The following is a 16,098-nucleotide window of genomic DNA, read 5'->3' as shown; positions in this document are numbered from 1 at the left end:
TATGGGGAAATGTTTGAGAATGCCTAGACACACACAAAAATAACTCCTTTAGGCCTTTCTGATACCTTAGGGCACATCTTGCTAAAGGATGCACAAAATAAATCGAGGGAAAGCACAGATGCTCAGACACCGTTAAAAGCTACAGGCGGCTCTATGCAGACACCGTGGGTGTAGTTCCGGCCAAAGGCGCTTGGAGGCGCCACTCTCGCCCCTTGGAGCGCGCGCTGCCTCCATACAAGACAAACACTGAGTGCTATTTTCTCTTTTCGCCTTTTTTTCATGAAGGCAAAAATCCTCTTCAGAGTTCTCTCAGCGAAAACAGGTACTAATCATGCAGGTCTTTGGTGAAAGTTAAGTGGCTAACACGAACTTTTGAAAAGCAGCAGATCCCTTATCTTCTTTGGCGAAATGGCTATTCAGATCCCTTGACCATTTGAAAAATTGGCTTGTCTTTTTATTATTGAGTTGTAAGAGTTGTACATCCTATTTTTTTTCCCCATCTCTTCCGTTGAGAATAAAAGGTTCCCAACCACTTAAGAGAGTATTGATTGTTCTTTTTCTATAGCAAGAAGTAACCACCAGAACTGGTTTCAAGTTCCTCCAGATCAATGACCGCTTCACACCACTATACTGGCTTTTGAAAAGCCAGACAATCAACAACGGCTTCACTTCAATGACTATGCTTCCGAAAGCCATCCCATTCAGCAACGATCTCACTCAGACAACTGTGTATCCACAGCTAAAGGTCAACCAATTCCTAAACACTCTTAATTCTGGAAGTCTACGAAGGCCTGAACTCCACTCTTTTAAAGACTAGAGAATCAACAGTGGTTCTTAAACTTCTGGTATCGGGACCGTTTTACATCCTCAAAACTTACTGAGAACTCCAAAGAGGGTCTATATGTGTGGGTTAATAGTGAATATTTACTATATTGGAAATTAAAACTAAGAAATGTTTAAATACTAATTTAAAATTAATTATAATAAGCTCATTAAATATTACCATAAACAATACAATTTTATGGGGGGAAAAAAAAACTTTTCCAAAAAAATTAGTAGGAGGAGTGGCACTGTTCTTCCATGTGTGCAAATGTCTTAAATTTACAACCTTATAAAAAAAAGTGTGGATTCTCATCAATTTCCACATTCAGTCTGCTGTGAAACATTGCTTTAAATATATGAAAAAAATTTTGGCCTCACAGATAATAGAAGAGGGAGAAGTTAAAAAAGGGGGGGGGGCAGTTATTTCAGATGTTTATGGATATTCCTCTTTGATGCTACACCAAAGCCCAAAAAGTGATAGTTTCTTAAAGGTCAGTGGCAATATGGAACCTGAAACCGTATCAGGAAACATTTTCACACTTTATTACATTAACATCCACTGGTCTCACACTTTGAACAAATCCTTTTGCCATGCATGATTTGTGAACATTACAACAGTGGGCTTTTGGACGTTATTAGTCCACTGAGTTATACAGAACTTCCAATGTTTTCATATTCATTATGCCATATTTAAAAAATCATATTTGTGGTGGGGCGCGTGGGTGGCTCAGTCGTTGGGCACCTGCCTTCGGCTCGGGTCATGATCCCCGGGTCCTGGGATAGAGTCCCACATCTGGCTCCCTGCTCAGCGGGAAGCCTGCTTCTCCCTCTCCCACTCCCCCTGCTTGTGTTCCCTCTCTTGCTGTGTCTCTCTCTGTCAAATAAATAAATAAAATCTTTAAAAATAAATTACATTTGTGGGATTCCTGGGTGGCAGAGTTGGTAAAGCAACCAACTCTTGATTTCAGCTCAGGTATTGATTTCAGGGTCCTGGGATTAAACCCCAAGTTGTGTTCTGTGCTCAGTGGGGAGTCTGCTGAAGAGTCTCTCTCTCCTTCTCTTTCTCCCTCTGCCCCTCCCCCATCTCTCTGTCTCTCTCTCTCAAATAAATAAAATCTTTTAAAAAAATCTTGTAACAATGTCTTTTGAAAAGCAAAATTTTTTACCTTTGATGAAGTCCAGTTTATTATTTTTTTTCATGCTTTTTTTTTTACCCTCAAGAAATCATTAGCAAATTTGAGGTGTCTGGGTGACTCCGTCGGGTGAGTGTCCAACTCTTCATTTCAGCTCAGGTCATGGTCTCATGGTCATGGTAACGAGCCCTGTGTCAGGCTCCGTGCTCAGTGGGAGTCTGCTTGGATATTCTCTGCCTCTGCCCCTCCCCCTGCTCGTGCTCTCTCTCTAAAATAAATAAATCTTTTAAAAAAATCTTTAGCAAACTCAAGGTTACAAAGATTCTCCCCTATATTTTGTTCTTTGAGTTTTATAGTTTTAGCACTTCCATTTAGATATGCAATACATTTTAATTTAATCTTGTATATGATGAGAAACATGAATCAAGATTTGTTTGTTTGCTATCATTTATTGAAAAGATTATACTTTTTCTACTGAATTGCCTTGGCACCTTTATAAAAAATCAACTGGCGGGTGCCTGGGTGGCTCAGTTGGTTAAGCGACTGCCTTCGGCTCAGGTCATGATCCTGGAGTCCCGGGATCGAGTCCCACATCAGGCTCCCTGCTCAGTGGGGAGTCTGCTTCTCCCTCTCCCACTCCCCCCTCTTGTGCTCTCTTTCTCTCTCTCAAATAAATAAATAAAATCTTTAAAAAAAAATCAACTGGCTACTGAATGAATAAGTCATAGGAATAAGAGACACAGCATATGGAATATAGTCAATGATACTGTTATAGTGATATAACAGGACAGATGGTAGCTACATTTGTGGTGAGCACAGCATAAGATATAAACTTGTCAAATCACTAAGTTGTACACCTGAAGCTAATGTAACATTGTGTGTCAACTATGCTCAAATTAAAAATATTTTTTTAATTAAAAAAAATCCCAGGGGTGCCTCGGTGGCTCAGTTGGTAAGCGTCTGCCTTCGGCTCAGGTCATGATCCTGGGGTCCCAGGATCGAGCCCTGAGCCCTACATCGGGCTCCTACTCAGCGGAGAGCCTGCTTCTCCCTCTCCTTCTGCCTGCTATTCTCCCTGCTTGTGCTTGCTCTCTCTGTCAAATAAATAAAATCTTTAAAAAAAAAAGTCCATTGGCCATATATGTGTGGTCTATTACTGGACTGTTTTCTGTTCCATTGATCTATATGTCTACCTTAATACCAGTACCACTCTATCTTGATTATAGTAGCTTTATAAGTTTTGAAAGCAGTTAGTATATAAATCCTCTTAGTTACTTTTTTCTAATATTTATTTTTAAGTAAGCTTTACACCCAACGTGGGGCTTCAACCCACAACCCCGAGATCAAGAGTCGCATGCTCCACTGACTGAGCCAGCCAGGTGCCCCTGCTATTTTTTAAAACTGTTTTGAATATTTTAAATTCTGTGTTTCCATATAAACTTTAGAGTCAGCTAGCAATTTCTACCAAAAAATAAATTTAAAAATAGCCCACCAAGTCTTCTGGAATTTTTATTGGGAATTGAAGCTTAAAACAAATTGGGGAGATTCAGTATCTTAATATCATGCCTCTGCCCCATAAACACAGTGTCTTTATCTCAATATTCTTTCATTTCTCACGCAGCAATGTTTTGTGGTTTTTAGTGTACATACTGGCTATTCTTCTCCCTAGGGGGTCTTCTTTCCTGCACTCAGACAGGCTATCCTCCTATCAGAGAATGTAGAGGCATACAGAAACAATTATCCAACCACATTGAGGGAATTACAAGGAACCCTATGGAAAATAATATAAATCAAGTCATAAATTTTATTCCCCTTTTCTTCCCATTTCCTTCCTCCTACAGAGGCAACTATTCTATTGTTTAATATTTATATTCGCTTATGTTCTTTTACTATATATATGTTTGATATGCATTTATTTTTTCTTATCAACTTATCAACCTTTCTTATCAACAGGAGTAACTTATATACAATAAACTGCTTCAATTTAATGCATACAATTTGAAGAGTATTGACAGTTATATACACTCACAAAACCACTGCCATAAATCAAGACACAGAACGTTTCTATCAATCTCAAAAAATTCCTGTGCCCTTTTGCAATCCACCCTTCCCTTCACACTTCATCCATAGTAACTAAGAATCTGCTTTCAATTACTAATAATTACCTTGTACTTTATATAAATGGAACCATATAATATGTAGTCTTCTCTGTCCGATTTCTTCTGCTCAGAGTAATGAGTTTGACATTCATCCACGATGCTGCATGGATCAAGCTTGTTCCTTTCCGTTGCTAAATGGTACCTCACTGTGTGAATATATCACATTTTGTTTAGCCATTCGCCTGTTGATAGACATTTAGGTTGGTTTCCAGTTTGGAGCTCCTGGGAATAAACCTGCTTTGAGCATTCTTATACAGGTCTTTACGTGGTCATATGCTCTTATTTTTCGTAGGTAAATACTGAAGAGTGGAATGACTGTCATTTTGGCAGGTGTAAGTATAACTCTTAAGAGACTGCCAAACTGGTTTCCAAAGTGGTTGCACCATTTTACATTCACAATAGCAATATGAGAGTTCCATTTACTTCATATTCTTGATAATACATTATCTTTTTTTAAAACTTGAGTCATTCTAATTGGTACCTAATGTTATCTCACTGTATACAATGTTTTAATTTGTATTTCTATGATGAGTAAGAATGTTGGGAATTTTTTCATGTGTTTACTGGCCATTCCCACATCTTCTTTTGTATAGTGTCTCTTCAAATCTTTTACCCATTTTGATTAAGCTGTTTACCTTATTAACTTACAAGAATCTTTTATATATTTTAGATATAAACATATGCATGTACTGAGTATTTTATAATTGAACATTGTATGTACAAGTATTAAATGTTCCTTCCATTCTGTGGCTTGCCTTTTCATTTTCTTAGTGTTTTTTATTTTTTTTATTTTTTTTAAAGATTTTATTTATTTATTTGAGAGAGAGAGTGAGAGAGAGAGAGAGCACAAGAGGGGGGAGCGGGAGAGGGAGAAGCAGACTCCCTGCCGAGCAGGGAGCCCGATGTGGGACAGGGAGCCCGATGTGGGACTCGATCCCGGGACTCCAGGATCATGACCTGAGCCGAAGGCAGTCGCTTAACCAACTGAGCCACCCAGGCGCCCTCTTAGTGTTTTTTAAAGGGCAAACATTTCTGGGGCGCCTGGGTAGCTCAGTTGGTTAGGCGTCTGCCTTCAGCTCGGGTCATGATCTAAGGGTCCTGGGATCGAGCCCCACTTGGGGCTCCCTGCTCAGCGGGGAGTCTGCTTCTCCCTCTTCCCCTCCCCCTGCTTGTGCTCTCTCTCTGTCAAATAAATGAATAAATAAAATCTTTAAAAAAAATAAAATAAAGGGCAAACATTTTTAATTTTGGTAAAGTTTATCAAATTTTAATTTTATGGCTCATGTTTATTGTATCCTAAGAAATCTTTGTATGCCTGCCTTTTTAATTTATAAAAAATGGCATTGTGTTACTGTTTCATTTTTGACTTAGAAAACTATATTTTTAAAGTTCCATCCATGTTGTTTCATGTATATAGGATCTGTTACTTCTAACAGCTGCAAATCATTTCATGATATAAATACCCTACTTTTTGCCTATTCACCCCTACCCCTAGGATGGAAGCAGACTCATCCTCCAACTCCTTGGGCACACAAATAATGCATGATCTGATAAGCGCCATGGAATATATATATAAAGGAGCAGACCTGCTGAGCTAAAAGATGTGTGTGTACTTCAGTTGATTAATTATTACAAGACCGTGTTCCAGAATGGCTTTGCTAGTCTACCTTCCCTCCAGCAAAGAATACTGGTTACTATATTCTCACATTCCTGCCAACACTGGCCATTATCCAGCTTTCTTCTTTTTTCAGTCTAAGAGGTATAAAGTAGTATCTTGTTTTAATTTTAATATTTGTTATAGCCCCTAAATTTGAATATCTATTCCTATGCTTAGCCAATGGGTTTTTTATTCTGTAAATTCTTTCTTCTAATTTTTTGCCCATTTTCCTTTTTTAAAAAAGATTTTATTTATTTATTTATTTATTTGAGAGAGAGAGCAGGGGGAGGAGCAGAGGAAAAGGGACAAGACTCCGCGCTAAGTGCGGAGCTAGATGGGGGGCTCAATCTCACAACCCCAAATCACGACCTGAGCCAAAATCAAGAGTCAGTGGCTTAACCAACTGAGCCACCCAGGTGTCCCTCTTTGCCCATTTTCTACTGGGAATGCTGCCTTTTTCTTCTTGATTTGCAGGAATTCCTTGTCTATTCTAAATATCAACCCTAGCAAATTTTTTTATTTTAATTCCAGTATAGTTAACAAATATTGAAATTTTCTTCTCCCAGTATATTATCTGCATATTAACTTTGTCTATGATGTCCTCAATAGCACAAAAATCTCAATAAACATTCTGTGCACACTTGGAAAGAATGTGTATTCTGCCATTATTGGGTAAAGTGTTCTATAAATCTCAATTAGATAAAGGTACTTCATAGAGTTGCTTGGATCATCTATATCCTTACAGATTTTTGACTTCTTTTATTAATTACTGAGAGAGGGGTATTCATATTTTTGAACATGATGGTGGATTTGTCCTCTTCTCCCTTTTAGTCTTAACAGTTTTTGCTTAATGAAGTTTGATGCTCTCTGATTAGGTACATACATATTTATGTATGTCTTCCTGGTAAACTGCTCCTTTTATCATTATGTAGTGACCCTCTATAATCTCTTATAAATTCTTTCTTAAGATATATCCTGAAATTAGTATAGCTAAGCCAGCTTTCCTATGCTGATTGTTTATATATTTTCCATCCTTTCAATCTGAACCTGTTTTGTGGGTTTTTTTTTTTTTTTAAGATTTACTTACTTTTTTCGAAAGAGAGACCATGGGGCGGGGAGTGGTGGAGGAGAGGCAGAGGGAGAGGGAGAGAAAAACCCAAGCAGACTCGGGGCTGAGTTCGGAGCACGATGCGGGGCTGAGTTCGGAGCACGATGCGGGGCTCGAACCCAGGACCCTGAGATCACGACCTGAGCTAAAACCAAGAGTCAGATGCTTAACCAACTGTGCCACCCAGGCGCCCCTACTTTGAACCTGTTTTTAAATTTAAAATATAGGTCTCTCATATCAGGACATACATCATGCTTCAACTATTCTGACCGTTTCTGCCTTCAGCTGGAGCTTTAATCCATTCGCCTGTAAATGTAATTGTTGATACAGTCAGGAATAAATCAACTGTCTTACCATTTGTTTCCCATTTCTCTCTTCTGTTTTGTGCTCTTATATTGCTGTTTTCCTACTTTCTTTGGGGTTAACTGAATATTTTTTTAGTGCTTTTTATTTCTTCTTTGGCTTCTTAGATATATATTTGGAGGGGGAGGGGTTGTTGCTGTTGTTTTTTCCTAGTAGTTGTTCTACCAAGGAGTTCTAAGCAATACACATCTTTAACTTATCAGACTATTTAGAGTCAATATGACACCTCTTCACATCTGACATTTCATACCTCTTGTTATTCTTTCCTCAACTTATACACAATATTCCTACTTCCCACTTCTTATTTTTCACAAATGTAATAACCTCACAAGAGTAAGGTTCCACTTAACCTCCCTCTCCCCATTCCTTGAGCAAGTTTTGTCACATCTTACTTCTACATAGATTCTAAACTTCATTCCACATGGTTACTATTTTTGCTTTAAGCAACTGTCTTTTAAGCAAATTATAAGAAAAAAGGAAAAAGAGTCTTTTATATTTGCCCATTATTTTTACCATTTCTAGTGATCTTCATTTTTTCCTATAGATCCAAGTTTCCATCTGGTCTCACGTCCTGGTGTCCCAAAGGATATGCATTAGTATTTTTTTTTGTAATGCTGTTCCGCTAGCAGCAAATTCCCTTAACTTTTCTTTGTTTAAAAAAAAGTCTTGGGGCGCCTGGGTGGCTCAGTCGTTACACGTCTGCCTTCAGCTCAGGTCATGATCCCAGGGTCCTGGGATCGAGCCCTGCTCGGCGGGAAGCCTGCTTCTCCCTCTCCCACCCCCCCGCCTGTGTTCCCTCTCTCACTGTCTGTCAAATAAATAAATACATAAATAATTTTTTTTAAAATGTCTTCATTTCACCCTCATTTTTGAGGGATATTTTCAACAGATAAAGAATTCTGGGACAACAGGTGTTTGGTATTTTTCTTTCAGCACTTAAAAGATCTTTCATGGTGTGAATTCCACTATTTATGGTGAAGGGTAAGTGGAATTTCTTACCCTCATTAGAAGGTTTCTTTTTTTTTGTTTTCAAGATTTTCACTTTAGATTTCAGATGTTTGACTATGATATGCCTAGATTTCCCCAATATTTATCCTTAAAGTTTGCTGAGCTTCTTAGATCTGTAAGGCAATGTGTTTCACCAAACTTAGGACGTTTTCAGCCATTATATCTTCAATTTTTTTTTCTGTCCAATACTCATATATATTAGACAATTTTATATTGTGCCACAGTTGCCTGAGGCTATTCATTTTTCTTCCACATTTTTTCTTTCTGTGTTTTGGATTGGATCGTTTCTATTACACTCTCTTCAAGTTCACTGACTTCTGTTATATTCAATCTACTGTTAAGTAAAATCTTCATATTCTGTTTCTATACTTTTCAGTACTAGAATTTGTTTTTAAAAATAGTTTTGATTTCTCTGCTGGAACTACTTATTGTTCACAGTATTTTGCTTTAATTCTTTAAATTATTTGTAATAGCTACTTCGCTAAGTGCAATATCTGAGCTATCTCATTTATAGACTTTTTCTTCTCTTGAATATGGATCACAATTTCCTGTGTGTCTGTATGTCTAGTAACTTTTTACTGAACACTGACCACTGTGGAGATGGCATGCGGAAACTATGAATACTGAAGAGCATCGATTTGTATTTTAACAGGCAGTTCAATTACTGCCTGACCTTGAATTTGTGTAGACATGATTCTATGCTATGTTTAGTGTGGATCTGAGGAAATCCATGGCATTTTTGACTTCTCTAACTTGTTGGGACCCAACCTTTAAAATCTGCCTTGCTGGGGCTTGGTTTTCATCTTGTTAGGGTGAGTCTTGAGTATATCTTACTCTAGAGTGAGATCTTTATTCTTTTTTTTTTTTAAGATTTTATTTATTTGACAGAGACACAGAGAAGGAACACAAGCAGGCAGGGGGAGTGGGAGAGGGAGAAGCAGGCTCTCCACCGAGCAGGGAGCCCGATGTGGGGCTCGATCCCAGGACCCCGGGATCATGACCTGAGCCGAAGGCAGACATTTACTGACTGAGCCACCCAGGCGCCCCGAGATCTTTATTCTTAAGGCCTGGTCTTTCTGGTCTCTCGATGCAAGGGGTAGTAAAGTGCTCATGAGCTTTCTCCACCCTGGCCGGGCTGTCACTTTAAAATCCCTGATGCTTCAGCTACCCACAATACTGCTTGACCTCTACTCCCATCCTGTGGATGTGGTTAAATGCAGGCAGTTTTGGCCTGTGCATACACAGCTCAGTCCTCAGCTACAGACTCACCGGAACTGCCCCCAACCCCAGACTTCCGAGACCCTGCCTCTGAACAATTCCCTATTCAGTGATGACCCATGTCATGGACTCCAACCACTTCAGCTGCCCTAAACTCTGATCTTTGCCTCCTTAGCCATGTGGAAGCACTGCAGTCTGTTTAGATCCCAGCTCTCTGAACAGGGTTGGGAAACTGCCCCCTCCCCGCAAGAGAACTGTGGAGCTCTCACCTCATGAGTTTTCTTTTTCTTAGAGACTGAAATTTTCTACTGCCTACTGTCCACTGCTTGACAAGAGTTGCTTCATTTATTCTGTCCGGTGTTATAGTAATAGAGAGAGGGCTAGCCTAATACCAGTTCTGCCATTATCGTAAGAAGCAGAGGGTCACCCTAAGCTACGGGCTAAAAATGCCAGCCTCCATTTCATTTTTAAGATGGAAAACTAAGAGTTAATATAATTTCCTCTGTCTATAAGCTAAACTTAATCTACCCTTCTCCCAATATCAGATCCAAACGCCAACTTACTCACCAGATGGTATTCTCCATAGTAATCAGATCAATAATGCATATTTTATAATCTCTCCAGTTATGATCTTTTGTAAATATAGGCAAGAACACAGTGGGAGTTGCTATACTGATAAACGTAGTAGTATGAATTTTTAAAGGTCTCATAAGAAATTAATCCTACTCCTATAAAATATCCACTTTAACTTATGAAATATGAATAGATAAAAATAATAATAAAGTATGTAAAGTTTCCATGAAATGGACTATAAATATTAGGTCTACTGATAAGAGGGCAACTACCCAACTCTCCTACAAGGCCTGACCAGAATAAAGCATCAGAGCCAAGAGAAATGTCAGTATTTTGTCTCCATTTTGGAGATGATGAAACTGAAGTATACCCAACTCCTCCCAAGATTGTGTTGATCTGTTCATTAAGTTAAATATATGTACGTATATATTTCTACCATACTATATGTATGTGTACATGCACACACATAAAGTATAATAATTCTACAGTACTTTTTTTATTAAGACTATTTTTTTAGAGCAGTATTAGGTTCACAACAAATTTAGAGGTAAGTACAGAGATTTCCCATATATCTCCGGCCTCCACATGTGTATATCCTCCCCTATTATCAATATCCCTCATCAGAGTGGTATACTTTCAAAAGTAATGAACCTACACTGACACATCATAATTACCTAACGTCCATAGTTTACGTAAGGGTTAATGCTTTGTGTTGTATATTCTATATGCTTGGACAAAAGTACAAAAACATATTCATCATTATGATATCATACAGATTTACCACCCTAAAAATTCCTTATGCCCTGCCTATATGTCACTCCCCTCACTTCCAAACCTTGGCAACCACTAATCCTTTTATTGTCTCCATAGTTTTGCCTTTTCCAAAAATGTCATAAAGTTGGAATCATGCAGTACGTAGCATTTTAAGACTGGCTTCTTTCACTTAGAAATATGCATTTAAGGGGGTGCCTGGGTGGCTCAGTTGGTTGAGCGTTTGCCTTTGGCTCAGGTTGTAGTCCCAAGGTCCTGGGATCAAGGCCTACATCAGGCTCCCTGCTCAGTGGGGAGCCTGCTTCTCCTTCTCCCCCCACTTGTGCTCTTGGTCGCTATCTCTGTCTCTCTCTCTCAAATAAATAAATAAAATCCTTAAAAAGAAAGAAATATGCATTTAAGGCTCTTTTGTGTCTTTTCATAACTTGATAGTTTATTTCTTTTTAGCACTTAATAATATTCCATTGTCTGGATCTACCACAGTTTCTTTATCCATTCAACCACTAAAGGACATCTTGGTTGCTTCCAAGTTTTAGCAATTATGAATATAGTTGTTATAAACATCTGTATGCAGGGCTTTTTTTTTGTGAACATAAGCTTTTAACTCCTTTGGGTAAATACCAAGGAATGTGACTGATGACAGAGTTAGAGTATCTTTAGTATTATAAGAAACTGCCAAACTGTCTTCCAAAGTCACTGTACCATTTTGCATTCCCATCAGCAATGAATGAGAGTTCCTGTGGCTCCACATCCTCGCTGGCATCTGGTGTTGTCAGTGTTCTGGATTTTGGCCATTCTGATAGATAATGTGGTAGTATCTCAGTGTTGTTGTTTCGTTTGTTTGAAGTAGGCTCCATGCCCAATGTGGGGCTTGAACTCATGACCCTGAGATCACAAGTCACATGCTCTCTATCGACTGAGTCACGCAAGCGCCCCCAGCTACAGAACTTTTAAAAACAGGTTGAGGGGTGCCTGGGGTGGCTCAGTCAGTTGAGTGTTCAACTCTTGATCTCAGCTTGGGTCTCAATTCCAGGGTCATGAGTTCAGGCCCCGCACTGGGCTCCATGCTAGGTATGGAGCCTACTTAATAAAAAAATAAATTTAAAAATAGGTTGATAACTAGACCAATCTTCTACTTAAAGTCTTTCAGGTTAAGCATCTGAGCCAAGTCCTAGCAATCTGACCAAGACTTGACACAGCTCTAAGTTGCTCAAAACAAAGCAGTTTGCATCCTGTCACAATATGTCTTGGGATTAATGAAATCATAAAATTTTCCATCTGGAAGGGATTCTATGCTCCAACATGGCATTTCATACAGACGTCTCTTTCAGAATGCAACATATAAGAGCTGTTTTATTTCTTTCTCGTGTTATAGGCTGTGAGCATAAAGGTCTATGCATCTTACATCCAGTTACATAGAAAAGCACATGGGCCCTAATAGGAATATACTACTTATTAAATGAATAATTTAATAATAAATATCTCTAGACCCCCTCCACCACCACTATGAAGGAATTCCAATACATCATCTTCGTAAGTCATAAAAAGTATAAAAATTAAGGAAACATAATGCTAAAGACATTTATTTTTCCAACTTGTAAATGCCCTTGCATGAAAGACATACAAACTCTTTACTGAGCCTCTTTGAAGCCTCAGCTTCTACGTCTGTAGGACAGGACAGTAATGATCAATCTAAACTATGAGGATCAAACAAAATTAGGAATGTGAAGTTCTCATTACAGTGCAGACACAGGAGATACCCACTAAGTCACTCTTATTATTACCAGCAGCCCAACTCTCCCTCCCCAGCAGTCATCTCCCTGCCTTAGGGCACTCCCTCTGGCTGACTTAGTGTGTGGGGTAAAGGTCCCCCCTTGGCCCAGGTAAGCCGTCAGAGTTAGTCATAGTACCCTGCCCTCTGACGTGACAATATGCTCCTGTAAGACGGTCTAAAACAACCTATTCAAAGTCAAGTATCTGAAAGGCTGGAAGTCGGAATAACAAAAATATGCAAATAGTGGTTAGTCAGCAGATAACTCACTCAAAGGAAAAGCAGACAGCTATTCTTCACCTACTGAAGCAAGCCTACAGCACCACCTCCAAGCTCATAAAGCCCTCCGTCATCTGGAGCACTTTCTTTCTGTCCCTCCCCCTTACTTTCCTTCCTTTTTCTTTCTCCACCGCCCTCCTGATGCTCTCTACTATTTCTTCTCAGTCCCTCTCCTCTCTTCTTACCAATCAGAATACAGGATTCAATCCTATCCTCAGTCTTTGTATTTATTGTACTTTTCAATATCATAATGAACATAGGCTTTAAAGACAAATCAGGGGGTGCCTGATTAAGTGAGTGGCTCACTCAGTTAAGTGTCCAACTCTTGGGGCGCCTGGGTGGCTCAGTCGTTAAGCGTCTGCCTTCGGCTCAGGTCATGATCCCAGGGTCCTGGGATCGAGCCCCACATCGGGCTCTCTGCTCAGTGGGGAGCCTGCTTCTCCCTCTCCCACTCCCCCTGCTTGTGTTCCCTCTCTCGCTGTGTTTCTCTCTGTCAAATAAATAAATAAAATCTTAAAAAAAAAAAAAAAAAGTGTCCAACTCTTGATACCGGCTCAGGTCATGATCTCAGGGTTGTGAGATCAAGCCCCGTGTAGGGCTCTGCGCTCAGTGCAGAGTCTGCTCAAAATCCTCTCTCTCTCTCCCTCTGTCTCTGTCCCTCACTCGCTTGTGCATGCACACACATGCTCTCTCTCTCTAAAATAAATAAATAAATAATTTTAAAAATAGGGGCGCCTGGGTGGCTCAGTCGGTTAAGCGTCTGCCTTCGGCTCAGGTCATGATCCCAGGGTCCTGGGATCGAGCCCCATGTCAGGCTCCCTGCTCGGCACGGAGTCTGTTTCTCCCTCTCCCTCTGCCTCTGCCCCTGCTTGTGCGCACGCTCTTTCTCTCAAATAATCTTTAAAAAATTTTTTCTTTAAATAAAGGCAAATCAGGATTCAATTCCAGCTCTAATAATTACCTGTGTAACTTAGGTAAATTAATTAAATACTTCCATTTGCTCAGCTGAAAAACAGGGATAACAGCATCTCCACATGGTTAGGGTGAGAAGTAATTTTTTTTTAAAAGATTATTTATTTATTTGAGAGAGAAAGGGGGAGAGAGAGAACAGAGCAGGGGGAGGAGCAGAGGAAGAGGGAGCAGCAGACTCGCTGCTGAGCAGGGAGCCCATCGTGGGGCTCGATCCCAGGACCTCGAGATCATGACCTGAGTGGAAGGCAGTCGCTTAACCGACTGAGCCACCCAGGCGCCCCAAGAGCAAGAAGTAAATTAACTAAAATTTGTAAGCTGTCCGTCTAAAACCTGACATACAATAGGTCTTCCATAAAGTTAATGTCCTTCTCAACTTCTCTGGGAAAATATTATCTAATTCTTGGTTATGTTGTCTACAGGTCAATAGTTCTCAACAGAAAAGGAGACCTCCATTCCTTAAGACTATTCCCATCTATTTTATGGATACAGATGAATCCATCCATTATGGATATAGACAGTGCCTTTCACTACAGAATTTTGTACTACCCTGACACAAACACTTTATTCTGGGTAGTCTCCTTGATTTTAAAAATAAGTTGGAAGAGAGAAATTTAAATAAACTCTGGAAACCCAAAGTAATTAATTAAAATTATAAGCTAAGCATTTAAGAGGCACTTAAACAATACACATAAAATAATAAATTAAAGACTTAACACTACATTTTAAAAAACTGGCTTGAAAATGCTTCAGGAGTTTGGGCCACGTAAGAAAGAAATGAACTACTTCATAGGAATGGTTCCCATATTAAGGTCTTAATACAGTAGCAGGGCCAACTGCAGCTGCCTCTTCCAACTCCTTCTATCTCATTTTAACCTCACACCTACAGACTGATTCTACTCTTGAGTAAATTCTACACTGGTATCAGTTGATATTTGTAAAAAGAAAACTATCTTAGAGAAATCACATTCACTAGGAATCAGGACCCACTACCCAATGTCTCCTGAGCCAAGCTCAGACAGCCATCAGACAAAAGAACCAAAAGGAAAACTACTTATGGCCCATGTGTGACACTTCAAGCTACGTCCAAGAAGAGAACATGCAAAGGACAGCGCCACCCAAAGCGAGCCCTTCAACCGCAAGCCTAAAGCCACAACACGGGCCAGACTGGATGAATCGAAACCAAGTCAGAGAGGAGCAGAAGGCTAGTAGGAAACACTGTGTAACACAGAGGCCGCAGGTACAAGCCGAAGAAAGGGACTGAGAGTTACTGGGGAGGTCGGGGGAAAGCCATTATTCTATTCAGGTTCAAGTTCAGGGCAAGCAAGGGCAAAATAATTAGGCAGGCAAAATTTCTTCAGGGAAAATAAAACAAAGACAATATTAAACTGAAAACTGAAAATTCAAAGAAAAGGTAGAGGTGACTGTTTTCAGGGCAGGAGAAAACCAACTTCAACCCCCAGCCCTAAGGCAATGAATACAAATGGGAGCGGCAAGACACCGCAGTAATTAAAAAGAACGGCATTCAAAAACTAGACATACTGGTAGAGTTTGGGGTTTTATTGCAGAATAGCATGTTTTCACTGCGATCATAAAAGGATATGCCATGGCATGCAGTTTTTGAAGAACATCAAAGTTCTCAACCTACAGCCACAAAAATGGCAGGCAATGTCTGAGCCTCTAAGTCCCAGGAGTTCGCGGCTTCCTCTCACTGCCCGTCTCTGAAGAATATGAAAGCACCGCAGCCCCCGAACGACCAGTTACCACTCTGGGCCGGGCTTTTCCTGGGGGCAGGCTGGAGCGACCATACTTACTGGAGTCCTCCCACTGGAGTAAATGGAGCTTCCACGCAGAATAATACAAAAATCCCAGTACCAGAAAAAGGCAGAGGGCTAGCAGCAGATTGCGCACAAATACCAAGAGTCCCATCTTCACATGATTTACGATTTCCTACATGACCTAAAAAATAAAAATAAAAAAATAAAAAAATAAACCAATTTAGGTCTTAAAGGATAAAGCAATCACCTTGTTGATATACTCTACCTTAAAATCAGTGCGTATAGGAAAATTTCCAAATGAAGAGCCACCTAGAGTTACCACGGACTTCCTGACATGGCATCCTCTAACCTGCTAGTCCTAGTCTCAAGAAACAGCTTCACCAGTCACTCAGTATCCAAGCCAGAAACCAGCAATCATCCCTGCGTCCCTCCTCTCCCTCATTCCCAGCATCCAATCAATGACCAAATTTTGGCAATTCCAACCTGCCA

At 39.8% G+C, this 16,098-nt stretch overlaps 1 protein-coding gene across 12 annotated transcripts in view; it reads right to left on the bottom strand.

Annotated features, from left to right (window-relative positions):
* Positions 1-15,809, bottom strand: part of ST3GAL3 (ST3 beta-galactoside alpha-2,3-sialyltransferase 3) — a 160,085-nt gene extending 144,276 nt beyond the window's left edge. For 9 of the 12 annotated variants that reach the window (XM_044913994.1, XM_044913996.1, XM_021683815.2 and 6 more), the window contains exon 1: positions 15,646-15,774. In XM_044913994.1, the coding sequence (XP_044769929.1) occupies positions 15,646-15,760 (115 nt within the window). In that variant the 5' untranslated portion in view covers positions 15,761-15,774. Of the gene's footprint in view, positions 1-15,588 lie in introns of all 12 variants that reach the window. The other 3 variants (XM_044913992.1, XM_044914000.1, XM_021683814.2) reach the window with 2 other exon arrangements.
* Between the last annotated feature and the right edge of the window lie 289 nt (positions 15,810-16,098).

Source organism: Neomonachus schauinslandi, chromosome 4 (genome assembly GCF_002201575.2).
Source record: "Neomonachus schauinslandi chromosome 4, ASM220157v2, whole genome shotgun sequence".
Lineage (NCBI taxonomy): Eukaryota > Metazoa > Chordata > Mammalia > Carnivora > Phocidae > Neomonachus > Neomonachus schauinslandi.
The sequence above is the reverse complement of the archived record's forward strand: the minus strand, read 5'-3'. Positions and strand labels throughout refer to the sequence as shown.